A 20,942-nucleotide genomic window follows, 5' to 3' on the forward strand; every position below is an offset into this window, starting at 1 on the left:
TTCATCCAGGATAACGTGAATATCCCGACTTAATCCCTCATCCTGGTTTCGTGCAACAGCCCCCTGGTGATAAAGTTGCAAATAACAACATCCAAGTGTGATTCTTCTTCTTTTTTGTAAATAGGGGCTTATAAAGCATTCATAGGCACAATTATGTGTTTGGCTTTTTTTTAATTGCTTTTTAGAGGACTGCATTGTCATCACTTCTACCCATATCCCTATTATATAACATCACCATTAATAGTCGTGATATCTCCACATTTTAGCTCCAGCAGCTGCTCCTCGTGAGATTGAATGAGGAAGTGCATCTCATTGGATGGCGGCGCAGGGCTGCGCCGTCAGGTGATGCCGAGGCGGCCACTATCTCTCTCTGTGGAGAAATCACTGGCACATCCACCCGGATGCGAGGCCACAGCTATCGACAATCCTGCAGCACCGTTGGCAGAGCGAGGAGTGGGGAGTGGTGGGGGGGGGGCGGAAATATTCCAGTACCCTTGAAGCCGACAGCTCTCTTCCCGGATCCGAGCCCCGGAGAGGCGAGCGCTGCAGGATCACAATTCACACCCAAGACAGAGCGCGGGGGGGGGGGGGGGGGTTTACGGCCACGCTGAACTCAAACACCTCCCGGCGCCGGCGAGATCGTGACCACCTGCACGCCCACAGCCGCGGTGGAAGGGTGAGACAGAGGGAGGAAGAAGCGCGCGCGCGAGAGAGAGAGAGGGGTTGGGAGAAGAGCATCACCACTACGGAGAGAGAGATGGCGGAGTGCGGGCGGAAGGCGCTGTCTCTCCTGGAAGCGGCCCGCTCCCGCTACGAGAGCCTGCAGATATCCGACGACGTGTTCGGCGAGTCCGGCGACGACAGCAGCGACAATCCCTTCTACAGCACCTCCGGGGACTCGGACTCGGACAACTGCATGGCTGAGGACGAGCAGCTGCAGCAGCAGCACAAACGGGGCGATAAGGAGGGCAGCGGCCACCGCGGGGGGTCCGGAGCCGGTCCCCCGGGCTCTCTGTCCCGTAGTCAGGCAGAGGAGGAGGGCTGGACGGAGACTCTGCAGGACGTCACGGTGCCGCCGTTCAAAGAGACGTACGGTAAGACGTGATGCATGAATAAGGTCATTCGTGCAAACGTGTGTGTGCGTGTGTTTGGGGGGTGGAGGTTCCTTTGGCTTTCAGTTTGGTGCCAAAATAACACAATAGGCCATTGTTCGGACACAACTGATGCTTGTTTCATTTTCGTTTGTGTGTGTCCATCCCAGTGAGTGAGTGGCAGAGATAATCATGCCACTGCATCATTAATTGCTGTTCAGTTGATTGCAAACGGTTGGCCTTTGATACTTCACCGCTTGGAGCTGTTGCACACATGGTGTCCTGTGTGTGTGTGGGTGTGTGTGTGTGTGTGTGTGTGTGTTCATGTTTCAGTGCAGGGAGACCTGCTGTTCAGTTTAGAGAATCTGCATGTGGTCTCTCTTGGTTCTACACACACATTACATTAAGCATAGCGTACTGTATGCAGAATGCATGCTGGCCTCTGTTATTTAACATAACTCATCACTCTTAGCTCGAGGTACAAGTTAAAGGCATTTTGATTGCTGTTGCACCCTCTCTCTCTGTAAGCGCGTGTGTGGAAGCGGGGTTTGGCTTCTCATTGTCCGGCTGTGGCAACAGCGATGGGTAGAAGTGCCCTCCTGTGTCCACTGTGACGCGATGCACTGTGGCACCCTGGGAGGTGAACCAGCAAATGGCTGCAGCAGATATGGTCCAAGCAGCTCACACACATGACAAACACACATAGGAGGGTCTAGAAAGAAGTTTTAATGTCAACAGAAAAACGCTGTGTCACAGAATGCCACATAAAAGACCCAATCAAATCATGACAAGTCCTAGTGTTGTGTCATGTGGTGCCATTTGTGAAATTGGATTACCGAGGAGGATGAAGAATAAAACACGGAAGAGCGCTGTTTTCTTCCGCCCTTGTTCCAGATTTGAAGCATTGATTACTGCAGTAATCCAGCTAACTTTGGTAATCATCACCATTCATGCAACGGTGCAGATTTCAATGTTATCCAAAATAATCCAAACCATAAGTGGTTTCTTTGTTGGTTTTACGTGTCATTCTGTCCTCCCTGCTCTGTCCGGGTAATACAGACATCAGCAGGTGTGTCTGTCTGGTTTGCACAGTCTGGTTAATAAAGATCCATCCACCGTCTTGTTTGCACAAGCCCGGTCAGTGTGGGTGTAGCCCCCGCCATCTTGCATCCGGGTCGAGATGATTAAGAGCTGCCTGACTGGATGGAAGCGAGACTGGAGCATAATCACACATCAGACCTCGGATGGCTAAGAGCCGTACACGGATTTCATCAGCCCGAACAGCGCAGATCGACTGAGCATTAGCGTGGATACATTTACCCCATCAGTTTCCATGACACGAGACGAGCTGCTGCTTAAGCCACTAAGTTGGTGTAAATGTCGTTGGATTTTTCAGTCTATTCTTTCTTCTTTCCATTTTTCCCTCCTTGTCCTACTGTCCAGCTGTGACGGTGAAGACACGCTGCTGATGTGACGGCCACCCTCCTCGGAGACCGTGCGCCCCGTACATAAATCATCAGCCACGGTCATGAAGCAATGGGTCGACCCTCAGCAAACTCTCAGAAATAAATATCTCATATATCCACCTGGTTTATTATCTTACTTTATTTATTGTATAGTAACAGTAATACAAACTAATACTACAAAAAGTAAAAAACAACAGAGACCAATTTTTACTATTTTTATTATTTCTATTAAATCCACTTATCACTGACAACATGTAGGCCCTCTGTACTGTGTGGTACCGGATAGATTACGACGAAGTCTACTTAGATAAGCCAGCTCGCCTTCTTTTCCAGGTTTGTCAGATAAAGTTGGCAAACTTTAAATTACTTAAATAAAATAATAATATAGTTTAAATAACAAGTGTTCATTTTCCATTTGATAGTTTCACAAAAGCCTCAAATATTGTGGTGTAAATTAAATTAAATAATCACTGTACAATACTATAATAATATGATCACATTGTGTGACTATTTAACACAATTTTGTTGTCAAAATAGATGATTCATAGCAAAACGGGAAAAAAAAGATAAGTCTTTTTTGTGCACGTAAAGAAGTGTTTTTGCAGCTCAGTAGAACACCAATCATTTTAGGGGATTGTTGTGCCCTCCAGACAAAAATGTGTATAAATAATGTGATCTATTTCAGCACATTGCCCTGTCAAAGCTGACATTTCTATATTAGAAAATATTCAGAAATCCTTCTCAAACTCATGTTCTCTTTTTTTCGTTATATCCGCTGAAACTGAGAGTAAAACATGTTTCGTCTGCGTGACGGGTTTATCCACCCGACTACAAATCTCTCATTCCTAAATCCGTGGCTATAAAAGCTGTACCAGGCAGATGTTTGTCCCTCGCCGACAGAAATAGTACAGCAGATAATCATGAGGGATTATGCTCCTCAGTTTTGGGGAAATTGATATTTCAAAGCTTCCCCATTTGTAGTCGGAAGAAAGAATCATCTGAGGGTCTGATCCGGTTTCACCGGCATGACGTCGGCTTGATTGCAGCTGGCGTGGAAGAAGATCAATGAAGGAAATCGATTGGAACAATCCCATTATGCATAAAAATGATGAGGTCTTCCTTTGATCGTATTTTTGGCTCACGCCCGCTGGACGTTACATCTGAATGTCTGATGTGTTTACGGAGGGACGTCTCGCTCTGAGGACGTCTTGCTGGATTTTACATTCCCGCTTTCAAATCTAATTGGAACTTAAATGAGTGGATCTCGAGCTTTGAGGGGCTGCTTGTCTGATTTTCCTCTTCTCCTCCTCCGCGACGCACCATTTGGGCTTAAGCCTTGTGCGTGTTGTCTTTGACCCGGGCTTTGAAAGGCCCTGAAACAAAAGTTCTCTCATCATTTGTGGTTGCAGCCGCTCAGGACTGGAGAAATAATAGAGAGTGAAAACCTTGTCCTCCTCTGATCAGAGATAACAACGCGATTGTGTCGTTCAATCCAGGCTGAAGTTGTTCTTCCCGCTCACGGATTCCAACAACCCGAGAGAATGTTTCTAATTAACTAGAGCCGGTCACTGCGTTGTGTAGTGATTGGGCAACGTCAGTGCAACACCCAAAAGCTTACAGACAAAGAGCTTTCAAATAGGAGGTAAACTGGCGGATTATCCGAGGACAGAAAATAACTGCTTGTAACTAATCTTATGTTCATTCTTTCCTTTGACGTTAATAAAGGTTTACTCATTATCTTAACTTCTCCAGCCTTTTTTTGTACTTTAAACAAACCATTTCCGCTGTTTGTCCACTGCTTTAAGGTTTGCTATGAATGTGCGAGAGATCGAGAGGGAGAGAGAAGAAGATTTTGACTCAATGCCACCCGCCATGACACCAAAGCGCTGAGTCATCGAAACCGTCGCCTGTGCAGGATCGCCACGCCGTGACAGGGGTCACAGCGCGGCGGCTGTCATGTTGAGTAGATGATCTAAGCCGCCCCCCCGGCCTCAAACATTTACACCAAAGGCTTTTTGTGGCTGATTCATGGAAAAGCACAGATATTTCATTACAATTTAATACGATGCAAAGCTACCTGATATTAATGATTGTTCTCCCTGTGCCAGAGGAGTTTTATGAAAGCAACAAACAGTCTGCGTGCAGCCTTCACAGTGACAGCTCAACAAAATCTCTTTGTAACGTGTCAAAAGAGAACCTTTTATTCAGTCAATCAAACGTCAGGCGTAACAAAGTAGAGTTGAGTTTGCCCGCGTGGGACTCTCAGTCTGTCTTCCTCCATCATAAATGTTTATTCTATCCCTTCCTGTCCTGATTCAGGTCCTGCTCAGAAGATGCCGGCCTCCTCCACAGCTTTGGACTTCTTCCAGCTGTTCGTCCCCGACAACTGCATCCAGAACATGGTCACCCAGACCAACATGTACGCCAAGAAGTTCCAGGAGCGCTTTGGCTCAGACGAAGGCTGGCGTCCCGTCACGGCCCAGGAGATGAAAGCCTTCCTGGGCTTTGTCACCTCCACCAGCGTGCAACGCTGCGAGTCGGTGCTCAGCATCTGGAGCTCGGGCTTCTTCAGCAACCGGAGCATCGCCTTGAAGATGAGCCAGGCGCGCTTCGAAAAGATCCTCAAGTACTTCCACATCGTGGCCTTCCGGCCGTCACAAGGGAGCAACCAGGGCCTGTACAAGATCCAGCCCTTCCTGGACCTGCTGCAGCAGTCGTTCAGCTGCACCTTCAAACCTTCACAGACGCAGGTGTGTACACCATTATACTACACTGTATATACAGTATGCATGTATAGCACAGTTTTAGATTTTACGTTTAAGATATAATAGGTGATGGATTTGTTGAATCACCCAAGATGATGCATGCACTTTTAAAACGGAAGGAGTTCCCCATTTAGCTTGTAAAATAAGAAGGTAGAGAAAATACGCTTTTTGAGTACTCATATCAACTATTTGGGAAATGTCGTCATCTTTAACACACCTCATTTCAAACTCTGTTTGCATTAAAGCCACATTTATGCAACTGGGCCAGTGGAGCTCCTGGCCTGCAACTCTATTTTGGTTGGGCTGGAGTTTATTCAAATACTGCTTTACTATCTTCTCGAGATGAACAGCAGCACGACAGGTTCTAAACGAGCCGATCACGTCTGTTAAAGCATATTCGCATTTCTAGATCAGCGTTGTGCTTTTGATTAACTCGATTCCTGTAAGAAAACATCCCACAGTGCTCCTAATGAAAAACAGGCTCATCATATGTGTGATTAAAATCGAGTAATGGGGTGTTGTGGAAATTCGCAGACGGAAAAGAGAGCACAGCATTTAGTTATTGCATATTTATTTCTCATTTACTCATAAAAATTGTTGCCATGAAAGTCAGAACATAAGGTTGCTTCCACTTCATTTAAGGACTTTTTCAGCTTCACGTTCTTTCATGACGATAACAAATAAACCGAGGTATTTAGATTCTGGTTATAGCCAGAGTTGGCTAATCATTTTCCAATGTGATGACACTTAGAAGACACTTAGCCAATATACACCAATATCACGTCATCATCAAAAGTTTAAATGTCGACGAGTTTCTTTCATTGTGAAGAAATGAAGCGCTCTGTATCCCATTTGCTCGGATAATGACTGGGAGGAGGAGGCAGGCCGTCTGTCACGCAGCACACGCGTGTATCTAGGCCAGTTGGGTTTATCTGTTGTTTTTCTGTGCCAGGGGCAGAACGCGAGTCCCAATAGTGAAACGGTCGCTCCGCAGACAATAGCAAAGTCGTCCAGCCATTGAATAAATTGAGCTGGTTTGACTAGTAATTGATCTGTTAAAGGTCTAGATTAATTAATCACTCGGTCCATAAAATGTCAGAAAATAGCAAACAAATTGATGTGATGTATTTGGTAAAAACAGCCCAAAGCCCAGCATTTAGTATGATAAAATGGAAGAAAACCAGCCGATATTCATGACTGAGCTGTAACAGGAGGGTTTGGGTATTATTATTATTTGAATGACTTATTTCCATAATGAAAATAGAGGATGATTAATTGCTGCAGATCAAATAATCAATAAAAAAATAAATGTACTATTTTTAATTGAGGAGATGACTGCTTTGTAAACATTTGTAATAATTCTATACATAATATTTCTCTACATGTGAGGCTGCATGACCTGGATTTATCTTATAAAACGTATCATTATTCGTGTGCGTGTGTGTGCCTGGGAAACGTGCTGCAGTGGCTACAGGATGTTTCTTAAAAGGCCATTGTGGTTAGTTTGATGTCATTCGTCTAATAGGCTGCACAGCCTCATTCATTTTCCACTTGTTTAATCCATAACTCCTCATTTGACATGGAAATAACTCGCTGCTCGTTGTCCTACAGCAACTCTTCAGCTTTAGTCAAATCGGGATGGAGGAGGCGGCGGAGAGCACGAGAGAGCCGCGAAACATTTGAAATGCAAATATCTGTTGTGTGTGTGGTTGAAAGGTTCGACCGAAAATATGAATAGATGAGTGTACCAAGCGTGCGTATTTGTCCAAGGAATGGTTAGATATCTTTTTATTTTGTGCAAGAATTTAGTTTTCGTTTTAACATCTGATTCTGGTCCTAACCAGTAGAGAATGTTATTAGACGGGGAAATGTTAGTTTGAGTTTAGATGACCAGAAAGTGGCTCTTTTTGGGAACAAAACATAAAGATATTGAGTTTACTATAATGGGAAACAGATTTATATTTGAGAAATTGAGACAATTCTTTCTTTTTTGCTTGAATCAAGATTTACCAAATTGTCACAGATTAATCTTCTTACCATTGATTAGACTCATTGTTTCAACTCTTTATTATATACATATATATAACATTATGTATTATATACATTTATATATATATATACATATTATATATTTTGATCAATTTTGATCAATTTGCAGCAGGACTGGTGAGTTTCTTTTTATTCGTCAAAGGCTCACCGAATTTATACATTAGGCGAAAGTCAGGACAAAGTTAGTTATGTCTTTTTTAGATTTGTATTTCTATGGGCTTTTGTCTAAAGCTAGAATACTTCAGACCATGACAGTACAGTCTAAACTCTTATTTTGTCATGAAGTTGTAGAAAGACAGACTGAGGAAGAAGTACCGAAGGGAATAACATTAAAATGCAGAGGAGGTCTTTCGTCAGACAGCTCTGCACAGTTTCAGAGTTTCTGCCGAGAGTGTTTCTAGTCTGTATTCTTCGCAGTATCTCGGGCTTGTGAAGATCTTCAATCGGCCGCCTTCCCTCTCTGACCTCGAGCTGTGTTGTTACATCATTCACCATCGTTATATATAAAAATCCATCAAGACAAACTCACAGTTGCATTGCCCATTTGTTTTCCAGGTTCTTCATGAGCCATTTATAGACGAGGATCCGGTCTTCATCACCACCTGCATGGAGAGAGAGCTGAGGAAGAGGAAGAAGAGGAAGTTCAGCCTGTGGGTACGACAGTGCACCTCCACGGGATTCATCTGCCAGGTAGCAGCAAACGACACCAGCAATTACAAATCTGAACGCAAGCGAGATGTAGTGAAGAGACGAGGGAGAAAAGGAGTGCGTTGGTGTGTTTGCTTTTAAACTTTGTGGCACAAATCTAATATTTTTAATTGAAAAATGAAACAACAAAAAAAAGCTTTTAAAGGCATCAAATACTTTGATCTTTCCCCATGTTTCCCAAATCTCATTCTCAGCTCGTCGATGATGCATCGTATTGCACTGCCGGTATTCCAAAGAATAAAGAAACGTTTTAAAATGAGAAATACCTTTTGGGTGAAAATATTGATTGTCAGATTTTTCTCTCTCATTTGAATATACGTCTCGGCTTTGATCTCCGCCTCAGTCGGTTCTGCTGCTCGCCAGCAGCCTTTCTCCGACTGTAACCTTCCACTCGTACTGTTCCTTACGTAACGCCGCTATTTATGAAGTCTGAGCCAGCCGCCCACGGGCTGATTCAGAGCCAGTCTCCCTCTCCAAACAGGGACTGAACCAAACTACAAACCAGGCCTCAAATATCTACCCCGCCACTTAGCCGGGGATAAAAAATGATATAGTAAAACAAGAATGTCATGAAAGCATGATAGCATTTTTCTTCAGGTGTAGGAAGGAGCCTTTCCGCTGAAAAAACGTAACCCTTTGCAGAAAAATCCGCTACAAAAGTACAGCAATTAAGTTTCAAAGTAAAGTTTGGTGACTGCTGTGAATCAAAGATTTCAGAAACAAGTCTTCAGGGAAAGCATCTCCTTCTGTGTCCTGGATGTCCTCCAGAATTACTGGACGTTAGGGGAGAGCGGACGGACCACCATCAAGAATTTAGATTTTTTCCATTTTTGTTTTCATGGCTCTGTATAGAAAAATAAATCACATTCATTAATATCTCCCGTGAAATACGAGTTATGCGCGAGAAGCTTCTCCGTGATTTAAAGCCAAATCCCATCATCCATTTTTAAATTAGCATTAGAATTACCATTCACACCCACTGTGTGTATTTGGCAGTGCCTCATCCTTTACCAGCCCACCCATGTGTCTCTTCTCTCTCTTAACGGTTAGTGTCTCAAAGGGAGAGAAAGGGAGAAAAAAAAAGTCCAAGAAATAAAACGTTAAAAGTTAATGGAGCGAATCAATGAGATTCCATTAAGCAGCGCAGCACACAGGGACACGCAAACAAAACACACACAGAGGAACGTGCGGACCACTTAGTGTGATAGACGCTGGCTGTGCAGGCTAATGCCGCTCGGCTCGTGAACAACAGCTGGTATTTAAGTGCAAGAAAGACACTGGGCTGCTTGTGGGTTTACATTTGTCTTTGCATGTATGTGATAACGGCTTTTTTCACAAGACGAGATCCGCTTCATGTTTGTGCTGAGACTTCCGAGGGCGCCATGTGGCCTTCATCCAGAGCGACGTATATCTAAACAGCAACTGGCCTGATTGTCATGAAATATTCATATTTACATTTTGGGACATTTTTAGAGGCTCGGGCCTAATTTATCAAAATGTATTCATTATATTATCACGACTTTAAGAGATCACATTCACGTGCTCCAAATGAGTTAACTTGATCCTTATGAGCTTTATTATTGCACCTACATCAGGTCGGGGGGTGGGGGGGTTAATTCTTCTTGTAAGACCACCAAGAGTAAAGAGAGGAAATGAGGAAAGATAAAGACAGAGGGAACGACGTCGGAGCCAAAATATAATTGGCGCTTGGTTTCTCTATTGTTTTTTTTTGGTTTTATCTACATGCCTCTTTCTGCAGATCTCAGTCCATCTGAAGGAGGGCACGGATGCTCTGGCCACCTTGAAGAACAAGCCTCAGCTCCACAGCCTCGTGGCCAAGCAGCTCTGCCAGAACATATCTGGCAAGAACACCATCGTCTTCACCGGGCCGTCCATAACGAGCCTCAGCCTCTTCACCGAGTTCAGCAAACAAGGTACCCGCACAGGTTGTTGCACCAGCAGATGTAGAGTCTATTAGTGTGTCTGTCGCCGCTTTTTCCGTCTCGTCTCCCTTCCTCTTTGCATGTTATCATCGGTGTCGTTTAGTTTTTAGCCGTAGCGATAGCATCTGCGGGCTAAACGGCACAGAGAGCACCTTGGGTGAAACCTCTTCAACCACATGTGGAATGTAGAATCAGCAGAATCAGGTCTATGTCAATGAAAAACACAGCTGGGTTTATTTAATGGTCTTTGTTTTGCCCTTTTTTCGCCACCAAGGATAATAATTTATTGAAGAAAAAGCTTGATGTTGTTGAAATTCTTTTTAAATTCTTAATCTTTTCTGCTAAAAAATGACTTTTTAAGATGGCTGGGAGTTTTTTTCCCACTGTTCAGCTGACATTGATCATAACAGCCCCACAATGCTCTGCGATAGACAGTTAATTGTCTTTTCACTTGCACAATAAATCCTGGAAGTGTTTAGCCTGGCCAGAACTCCAAAAATCAATAAGTACAGTGCAACAAATGACAATAAGAACACTTGCTTGCAAATAGTTTTTGTTGTTTTACTCTTTCTGTCGCACTCTACAAAAACAGCCCATATTATCATTATTATTTAATGTGGTCATTTATCAGAAGTTAATCTACAGGAGATCGTTTTGCCGATTATCCGTCAGTGAAGCGAGTTTTCACAGCTCCGATTTCCATGCTCATTATACCGAAGGCATCCTTTATTATTAAACGCATATAATCCTGCTGTGGTTGGAGTGAGTCACATCTATTCAGTGAGCCGTTTTCATCGTTCCATAAAAGGCTCAAATACAGCAAATCACTTAAGAAAATGAGATCAGCGGAGAAATATTGAGCGAAACCGATCAGGCTTTTTTGACATGGAAATTGAAAAGTTTTTACATTCCGCACAAATCCTCTTGACTAAAGAATAATGGAAAATACATTTTAAACTCCGGTACAACCGCAAATCCAAAAAAACATCCAGAGGTATGATCAATATCCTAATTGGACAATGCGACCAGGAGGCAGTCGGCCAAACAAAAACTCTTTATTCTGAGCTTGCAAAAGCAATGCCCGACATTTTCTTTCAAATGTATTAGTTAATGAACTCTGCAGCACACACAGACATATGTATTAACAGATAGAACTCATTCTCCAGATTAAGAACATTAACAAATCAGCAGCCCTCATCCATTTAATAGTTTTATAATGGCTCATTCATGTAAGAAATATTGGAATGGAATGGCTGGGAAGACAAATGAGAGCAGTTGGGACAGTTGTGGAAGAGATAAACGTTCTACAGTATTCTTATAAACTATCTGTAGCTTGACAACTGAATAATCATCCTGTTATTTAATCTTTAACTGTTTTTTTGTTTTTTTAAGAAATGCTGTATGTTTCTTCACATTGATGTATATACGGTACTCGTTGGATGTCTTTCTGTTTCGGGGGCATTGACACAAATGTCTTTCCAGATATCTACTGCTGTGGTTTGCTGAGCACCAGGAAGAGCGACTGTACGGGTTTACCACAAAACATGCTGGTCTGCAGCTCCACACCGGCGCAGCGCGGCCAATCGCGCGTAATGATGAAGGGCAGCATGTCCCTGATCAGCTGGTACAACAAGGGACACTTCCGGTTCCTCACCAACGGTTATTCCCCAACCAAACAAGGTACATTAAAACTGAGAGTAGTCTTGTTGAATCATAAAGATTTGAATCGCATATCATATAGACTGCTGAACAAAATGCATGCATTTTTGTAATTGTAGGAAATGACACATGATTTTTGAAAACTCCTGAATATAACAATTTTTCATCAGAAATATGATTATCTTTACCGTTACCATTAGTTGAAATTTGCACGTTGATAAGCATTTGTGTGAGGAAAAGTCAATGAGAGCTTCTAATCCATGATAATCCATTTCCAGGGAGCGGCGGGATCATAATATCCTGCTTCTGTCTCTGAGCGTAATCCACTCCCCTTGGAACCGTTTTGTTGCACCAGATCAGCTGAACTCGTTCAAACTGAGTAGAGTTCAAATTCCATCAGCAACATTGTGTTCCTATTATGATCTAAAATAAAACTTTGTCATGATTTGGGATTTCTATATGATTTACTCAGTGGTGACGCAAGTGTGTTTTTTATACGATAACAACATTCTGAATTTAGTGTTCAGCATTTAACTACATGTTGCGTAACTGAAGCGTAACTTTTCAACTGCATCATCCATTTGGTGCCCAAATGTTGTCATGAAATGTTTTTAGTTCCACACCGTTAACATTATTAATGACTGCATTTCCATTTCCGCGCGGGCTCAGCGGTACTTAAATGGAACGAAACAGTCGATAATGTTGTTACCTGCGCGTCTCCAGCGCTGAAGTGTGAAAAAAAAAGACTAATTAACAAAGCCGCCCGGCAGCAGACAAACATCGAAGAATGTCCTCTTCCTTATCCCACATCATCTGGGGAGAGGGAGTCTCTTCTTTGTGCCGTTCACTCTCATTTTTCCTGGTGTGTGTGTGTGTGTGTGTGTGTGTGTGTGTGTGTGGCAGGTATCATCATTAAGAGGAAAAGTGGGGAGATCCCTTGTCCTTTGGCCGTCGAGGCCTTTGCGGCGCACCTCAGCTACATCTGCAAATACGACGACAAGTACAGCAAGTATGTACGAACGGAGCAAGTGGGCTCAAGATGACGCAAACACTTTAACTTGCTTTCCCCACGTTGTCCGCTAAATATTCAGCCACGATATTGAAAACTTTTAGCAACGCAAAACATGGAGTAATATGGCTCTGGTTGACTAGCAGAGACGTCACACAAATTAATTAGTTTGATCGAATATCTTAAGAAACCCAAGTTGCTATTTTCCTCCCACAGGTACTTTATTTTCCATAAACCCAACAAGACCTGGCAGCAGGTGTTCTGGTTGAGCATCAGCATCGCCATCAACAACGCGTACATCCTCTACAAGATGTCCGACGCTTACACGGTCAAACGGTACAGCCGGGCGCAGTTTGGAGAGAGACTGGTCAAAGAGCTGCTGGACCTAGACGACTGCTCCCCCACACAGTGAGGACGAGGAGGAAGAGGAGGAGGAGGAGGAGGACAGTCAGACCGCGAAACCTAACACACACACACACACAATTTTCACAGATTTACACTTCATTACGATTGTACAGCGACTGCTGTCTGTGTGTATGTGATTGTGCTGAAGCAGTGGCAGGCCTGTGTCGCTCCCCCTCTAGTTGTTTTCTGTGCTTCTGTAGATGTCCGTTAACACACGACCGCATTCTACACACTAGAGAATCACGAGGCCGCTCACATGGCCTCAACCGCACCTTCTAACCACGTAGATTTACTAAGGATTCGTCAGCAGGGGCCATTTCACAAGCAGGACAACGAAACGCAGGACACATTTCACCGGTAAAACGATGTCCGCGTCAAGTCTTGGACGCCAATCAAAGAGCCGCGGTGTGTCGCCTGAATCTGGGTGTTAAAACTTGTACTCGTCGGGCTAAAAGGCGACACGTAGCTCGACATTTACGCCGTGCTAAAACAAGCCCGTGAGCCTGTGACAAAAGTGCTGCAAACCGGGACGACCCGGTGTGGTTCACACGCTGCATGCATGAAGAATCTGGATCGTGGTATTTTCTTTGTTTGGTGTGAAAATGATTTTTGCTCCAGGTGTGGTTTTGCAAATGTGTGTGTCTGTGTGTGTGTGTCTGTGTGCATGTGTTAAGAAGTAGAACTGCCATTTGCGACTGCGACATTGAGCCTGAGGACATAGACGTGCGGCTATTGTGACCCAGAAGTGTCGTGTTGCTGCAGACTGTAATCACCAGAGGGAGACTGTCGGGTGACGTAAAGCCTCACGCAGCAGTGTGCCAACGACCTGCAGCGCCAAGGAGACGACAATGACCAGACAGATGGCAAAAGGCAACCGTTAAAGTTAGGTTGAAATGACATCATTAGTTTTCATTTATTAAGACTTCTTCAAAACATTTAAAAGACACTGTGGGATTTATTTAATCAGATTTAACTGAAAGCATAAAACAGGTCAACTTCAATTCAAAATTAGTAAGAAGAAGTAGTGAGAAGAACACAGGAAAAAAAGTACACATTTCTCATATTGGATCACATCGCTCACAATAAGAAGCTCATTTAGAAAATAGGTTTTCAGTCTTTGAAAAAAGAAAAAAAAATGGGACAATAAATGCAATTAAATATGCAACCTGTTTTGGTACCAGCACCCAAAGCTGAATAAACTAATCTTTTCTATTTTAGTACTCGTGTAGCTAGCTGTACTTTGCAGGCCACAACCAGTTGAAAAGCTCCTCCGTTGAGTGGTCGGTAGCCGGTGTAATATTGAGAGCAGGCTGGCAGGAGATTGGAATAATATCACATGACCATATTTGGTAAAAGAAGCAAAAGCGCACAAATCCTGTGAGAACGTCTCGTTTGAAAAAGTCTCTCGCTTCGATTTTAGACCTTTCTCCCAGCCGAGTGTGAGCGAAGAATGAGTGTTTATTAAAAAGAGCACCTGTCTTCAGGCGACGAAACAACACTGCTGTCTGTAGCTTAATAAGGATTTACCGAGTCCACGTTGCTTTGCTTAACACGTGACCGCCACGCTGGAACAACGACCCGCTGCTTTAAGTGGAAGGCTTTGGTGTGTGTGTGTGTGTCTGTGTGCTTTGCTCAATCAGCGAGGTTTGATCCGTGGACACATGTGGTGGGGAGGGACGGGGACGGGACGGGGGCTTTGCGCGGGTACAGCTGGTTTGTGGAGTGATTTGGTGGCAGGACTCATGCACTTTCTCTTATCACAGTCTTGCACTTTGAGGAGCTGTTGAGTTGGTAATATGTTTACTAGATATGTCCTTTTTGCTTTTGAACCCAATCAAAAACATGTGGGAATAAATGAATAAATTCTGTAAAAATACGTAGATTAAGTGAAAAAAATGCCAATGAAATAAGAGGTAAAAGTGATGTCTATAACCAAAACAGAAAAGATTTCCACTGTAGATTTAGACTTCAAAGTAAAGTACGTATGTGTATATTCTGTTTACAAATGACTGCACTGAGTACATGTCCATAATCACTGTCACTGAGACTCAAGATTGTGATCTTTTTTTTTTTTTACTTGTTCACTAATCCAAAGCATTGTTGTTCTCATTGTGGCACGAAATGTGTTTTGTTAATCTTCACCGCAAAGCAGCAATGTCATCGTGTCATGTAGTTGTCAACGCGTGATATTAATGTTGAATACTTACTAATTACTCACACATCTGATGTCAATTCAAATTAGTTCATAACCCTGTAACCATTCTGGATATTCGCCTCATTTATTTTCCCCAGATGTTTTGTCTAATCCCGCCCTGCTGCGCCGTGATTGGTGAATAATCAACAGGCTTTCCTACGCTTTGAGAAAGGAGGAAGGAACTATTATGTTGTTCAATCACACTCGTGGGATCGCTAGTTAGCTAGCTGGCTACTTTCCTCTTGCTTTCACGATGCCAATTTCTTCACCACCTCAAAAGGCCTTGATGCACGCGTCTGTACGCGTAACTCGTGCTGTGGGCCGAGGATTCAATCATCACTGAAGCAGAAAAATACAGGCCAGGTTAAAAAAAAAATAACCCTTACACTGCCTGACAAAATTGGGACGCACATATCGCATCCAAGTTTTTTATGCTGTGCTGACGTCGCTTGGCTCAGAGCAGAAAGGATGCACCAGGGACTGTGCCGGGCCGTAGTTACTTGGCAACCAGTTGTATATGAATGTGAGAGAAAGAAAAAAGAGGTAATATTTGAAGTTCTCTGCCCATATTATAAAATTGCTCTGCTCCCAACTGCAGACTGAGGGCTGGGCGGCTTCGTGTCGTCTCCTTTTCATTATCAATCAGGAGAGAAAAGCCCAGCATCCTCCCCCGATAACGTTGTTCTTCATTCATTTCAAACTCCCACGTAATTTTAAACTCTCAGGTTAATACCTGAAAGGATTATTCTGTCCAGCCGGCTCTGTTGACCAGCCGATGAGTCGGATATTTCTATAGTGCCTTTTTCCGTAAGAGGTTCAGTGTTAATGTCCTGAAATAGTTGATGTGCAGGTTAGATTTGAAGAAAAAAAATGAAATCAATATGGTAAAATTTCAGTCCTGCATGGTGTGAATAATAGAAACTAGGGAAATACATCTCTCACCGTATCACAGTAGAGTTTAGAAAATATTTCATGCAGCCCTATGACCTTTTTGCTATAATGTTAATAAGTAATATTTCACATGAGTGGTGTCACTGGAGTCAACGCGACTCTTCAATATGATATTTTAACACATCTGAAAACATAAATGTCCAAATATAACTTCTTTATAAACTGTAATTTCATTATTTTTTCACAAATAGTTTTTGTTTGGGTAAACGACTATGTAGGAACCTTTGGAGGAAAGCGCTGAGAAGAGGGAGAGAGAGGGAGGAGAAATGTCATTTTGATGGGGTTCTTTCTCTCCATTTTATACCGTGTCTCCTTTAAAAATATCTTCTGTTCATGCTCATTTGTTTAAGTCGGATGTGCCAATCAGAGTAAACAAAGACGGACGGACGGGAGCTGCTCAGCCGCCATGACAGGAGGATTTGTCCTCTACATCCAGGTTTTCTCAGCCAAAAGATTATCCCTCAATCACTTGTCGACAAATGTGCTAAAAGATTCCATGAAATAAATCGACCCCCCTCCCCCCGTTTGTCTTGTGGTCACGCAATACAGATGTTCGTGGTGTGCTGTATGTGCCAGTTGGCCATCTCTGTACAGTCTGTCAGTGTTTGTTTTCCGGAGAGAGGGAGACGGTTGTCAGTGAAGATATTTATTAATCAAAGTCATTATCTGTGGATGTGATGAAGAATTTAAACGGCTGACCTCAGGGCTCCTTGACTAACTGCTGTACAATATATCCCCCATTGAAATAACACGCGTACACTAAATGGACTTCTATAGCCTTATCAGGTGCTATCCAACCACAGTACCAGTAATAGTAGAGTTAGATTTGTTGTCGTTAGAAGCTCAGCAACCAAGCAATGAACGCCGAGGTCGAATCAAGTTTTTCCCAGATAACATGTCAGAAAAATGTTAATGTTACCAGGCGCCCAAAGCAGACTTTAACCATTTCAACATGATTGTGGGTTTCAGACAGTGGCTTAAGAAGGTGGAATGCTGTGGGGCTGACGTGTCGTCTAGTTCCACAGAAGGATGTGTGTATGTGCATGTAACGTTGGGTGAAATAACGTGTGTAAAATAAATGGTGTACGCTGGACCAAACTTTTCAAAAAATGTGTGCTGCAATGAGTTGAGCAAGGTGGTAAATGTGTCTCCATTAAAAGGGTTCTCCGTGGAAGATTTGGTGGAATTATAATCGCCATGATTTTAGTGTTAAAAGTGCATTATTTACTTGACTTGAGTGCTGAGTCTGTATTCACTGAGCCTATGATTAAAAGACGTTCCTATGCAATACATAATCTAGTCAATTTAGAGTTAAATTCAGCAAAGACCCCCAGAGACACTTGGTTTTGTGGTTCATAGTTGGATACTCTATGAACATTATTGGGGCGTGACAGGCGGCTAAACATTATGTTTCACTTAAGACCTTCTCAAAATGATAGAACGGTATCCATCTCTGTGTATGGCCAAGTACACATTTATGATCCACTGTTTATTTGGTATATAATCCAAAAATATCAGTAAGGTAACAGAGAAAGCAAATATGTTGTTATTTATGGACGTATCACTGGAACCATTTAGATTGAACGCACGGATACATTTCAACAATGTAATGTGAGAAGAAAGCAGCAGAGGGCAGCAAATCATAACTGCGACCCATCATGGAAAATACCACTGACAGCTCCTCAAGCACACCGCTGAGGTTAAGCAGCAAAGTTTGACTGTATCATTTGATTATTGTTGCACTTTAGTACCAACCTGCTAAAACCAGGGGGCGACTTACGTAAACAGCCACGTGCAGGAAGAGGTTTGGCAAAAATAGTTGTTAGATGTTATCTCATCTGCAGAGCTCAACAACCTTTCACAAAAAATATTATCACTGCCTCTGACTGTGTGTGTGTGTGTGTGTGTGTGTGTGAGAGAGAGAGAGAGAGAGAGAGAGAGAGAGAGAGAGAAGGAGTTAGTGATGGAGAATGAAGCAGATCTGAAGGTAAAAGTTATGATTTTCACAGAACAGAAACCTGTGGAGAAGTTGCACAATAGAAAACCTCAGCTTCAAAGATCACACAAGCAGCACCCAGCTCCCAGGGACGGACGGACGGACAGACACGTGAGGGGCTGCTCGGGCGTGAGACAGACGGACTGAACGTGTGGCGTATCATCAATTAATAGTTTATTGAGTTCAAAATATAAATCTGCAAAATAACACAAAAATAAAAATGTTTTTACAGTTTATAATGTCTTGTTTCAACGTCCTGACTCTCTCAAATAAATCCTAGAACCAAAGACACCGCTCCAAATAAATGATTTTGTTCAGAAAAAATATTTTCCATTTACAGGGAAATACTGTAAAGGGTAAAAATCAAGCAACTATTGTGGTGTAAAGTGTAGCTTCACTGCTTTGTGTGACTCAAATCAGCTCGTAGCCTTGATTCAACCTCATCTATCATCCCAACAGGAAGACAGGAGAATGCAGTATGAAATGGACTGTCACTGTTACATCACTTCATCATCACTTCACTTTTGCGAATAATAGATGTCCCGTTTAAACAAACCACCATCATGCAAACAACACTCCGGTGCTTTTATTTTGAAAAAAAAGCTCATCTGAAATATAGTGTAAAGGCCGACAAACAATGGGGTTTTGTGAGAAATGTCTTTTAAAGTTTACAACCTCCGTCTCCACAATGTCTGGAGCCTCCACCCGTCCTATGTGTGCAAGGTTATGACGTTCTCAGCCCACTCAATCGAGCTCTGCACCCTGCACACACACACACACACACATACACACACACACGCCTCTACAGCCATCATTATGTTGTAATCAGTTGTCTGAACGACACCGGGACAATGATTATTTTTATGGGATTTAAAAAAAAAAAAATATCGCAACCTAGGAGGTCAATGCCGTGTCCTCAGGGAGACAATGTTTCCTGATTCCTGATTCCTGATCCTGATATGCATCACTGTTCACAAGAGAAATAACATTACACGTTTTTCAACATGACTTTGTTGGGGCAGCTTTTGGTGTCGTTTGGGTGGTTATGTGGTTATTTGTAAGAGAAGAAAGGAGGTGATCCTAGATGCTGTTCAATGATTAACCACGCTCTCTGTACGGTTCTATTTACTCTGTGTGTGTCACAGTCAAACGTTCCTCGAGATGCTTTTCCAGATTGTTTGGAAAATGACAGCCACTCATTAAGACGTGAATGATGATTTTCTTAAGAAACCTGTACAGATAAGACTGTCAGTGGACTTTTGACACGGGCTGCGCAAACGCTAATTACTTCTCTACAATAATGAGTTCTTCTTTACACAGAGGTGTCGAGAAACTACAGATTGCGTGTAGTCGTTTTCCAGTCAGGTGCTACGTGTGTGTGTGAGTGTGTGAGGTGTTTAACGCCTCTCTGTCATGTTTCCTGGTGGTTCCTGACCCATGACTCAACATTTTTTTTTGTGCATGATGGATATTTTCATTTATGTCTTAAACGATGCCAAACTGACTGTTGCTTTCTTATGAAGACAATGGCTCCCAGCTGTGTGTGTGTGTGTGTGTGTGTGCGCTGAGGGAGCCTCTTGTCGACCCACTCAGGTCACATCCGAACAACAGCTCGGGGTCAAAGCTGTTACCGTCACGATGTTTGCAGGGCTCAAGGGTGGAATCACGAGCAGCGGTTATGAATACCAGGTTTCATACAGGACAGTTAAAATGACGCGCAGCTGTCGAAAAAAGAATGGGGAGACAAAGGGGGGAGGGTGGGAGGGGTACGAGAGGTAGGGGACGTGTGATCCCATGTGTTCAGGGACCGTGTGTAGGTGTTAGGGGATATTTGGGATGCAGCAGGGGGGATTGAGGCACCAGAGAGGCCTTCGTCATATAACAGGATGATGTTTTATCTCAACGGAAGAAGGGGGGAGAGGCAAGGGGGTGAGGGGTGTGTGGGGGGGGGGGGGTGTAATGACAGGGGGAAGTGAAGGCTGATTGTTTTCATGGTTGTCCACCCACAAAAGTTAACAGCCTGTTGGACATGTGTAGAACTCACACATTGTGTACATAGGGTCTGGTCAGGCAGGCCGGGACAAGCATTGGGAGGTTCTTTAGATTATGTAACTATTCACATGCATCCGTCGGTAGCACGTGTGTGTGTGCGTGTGTGTCTGTGTGTGTGTGCGTGTGTGTGTGTGTGCAGCCAGCCAATTAGATGGCGTCTTCTTTATGCAGTCACCATTCTTTGGTCTTGTTTAACTGCCTCAATTTTATTCCTCTTGTCCAAGCTTGTACTTAAAACAATTCAAATTAAAAATAAATTAATTAAACACCTCTTAGCCGGGGAAAAGTCCATAAACTAGGAGAACATCATTCCAACCACTGACGTGAGGCTCATTGCTCAATTCGTGTCACACTTCCTTTGTGTTTGTTGGCTCCGAACCAACTTTCCTTTAAGTTAGTTTGAGTTACTAACGAGATAAAGAACAACTCGTTCAAGTAAACCGATGAGCTCAAATATTATGCTTTACCTTTGTCTTATGGATTTCCATCTCCCCGTATGTGTTGTAATTCAAAACATCACATCTTTGCACTTTGGGAAACAATGGATCATTTCTGGTGAGAATTAAAAAACGCCCACCATTATACCACATGTTTTTCTTAAAATCCCGACCCCGACCCACACACACACACCTCTCCTATCATATATAAATACCT

At 43.1% G+C, this 20,942-nt stretch overlaps 1 protein-coding gene across 1 annotated transcript; it reads left to right on the forward strand.

The window, feature by feature from the left end:
- The first annotated feature begins 377 nt into the window (after positions 1-377).
- pgbd5 (piggyBac transposable element derived 5) lies at positions 378-16,758 on the forward strand. The gene is made up of 7 exons (XM_040178748.2): positions 378-1,094; positions 4,877-5,307; positions 7,927-8,061; positions 9,839-10,013; positions 11,505-11,702; positions 12,585-12,690; positions 12,907-16,758. Exons 1-7 carry the CDS (start codon positions 758-760, stop codon positions 13,100-13,102), a joined length of 1,578 nt encoding a protein of 525 aa, XP_040034682.1. The 5' UTR covers positions 378-757; the 3' UTR covers positions 13,103-16,758.
- The last annotated feature ends 4,184 nt before the right edge of the window (positions 16,759-20,942 follow it).

This window comes from Gasterosteus aculeatus, chromosome 6 (assembly GCF_964276395.1).
Source record: "Gasterosteus aculeatus chromosome 6, fGasAcu3.hap1.1, whole genome shotgun sequence".
NCBI classification, from domain to species: Eukaryota; Metazoa; Chordata; class Actinopteri; order Perciformes; family Gasterosteidae; genus Gasterosteus; species Gasterosteus aculeatus.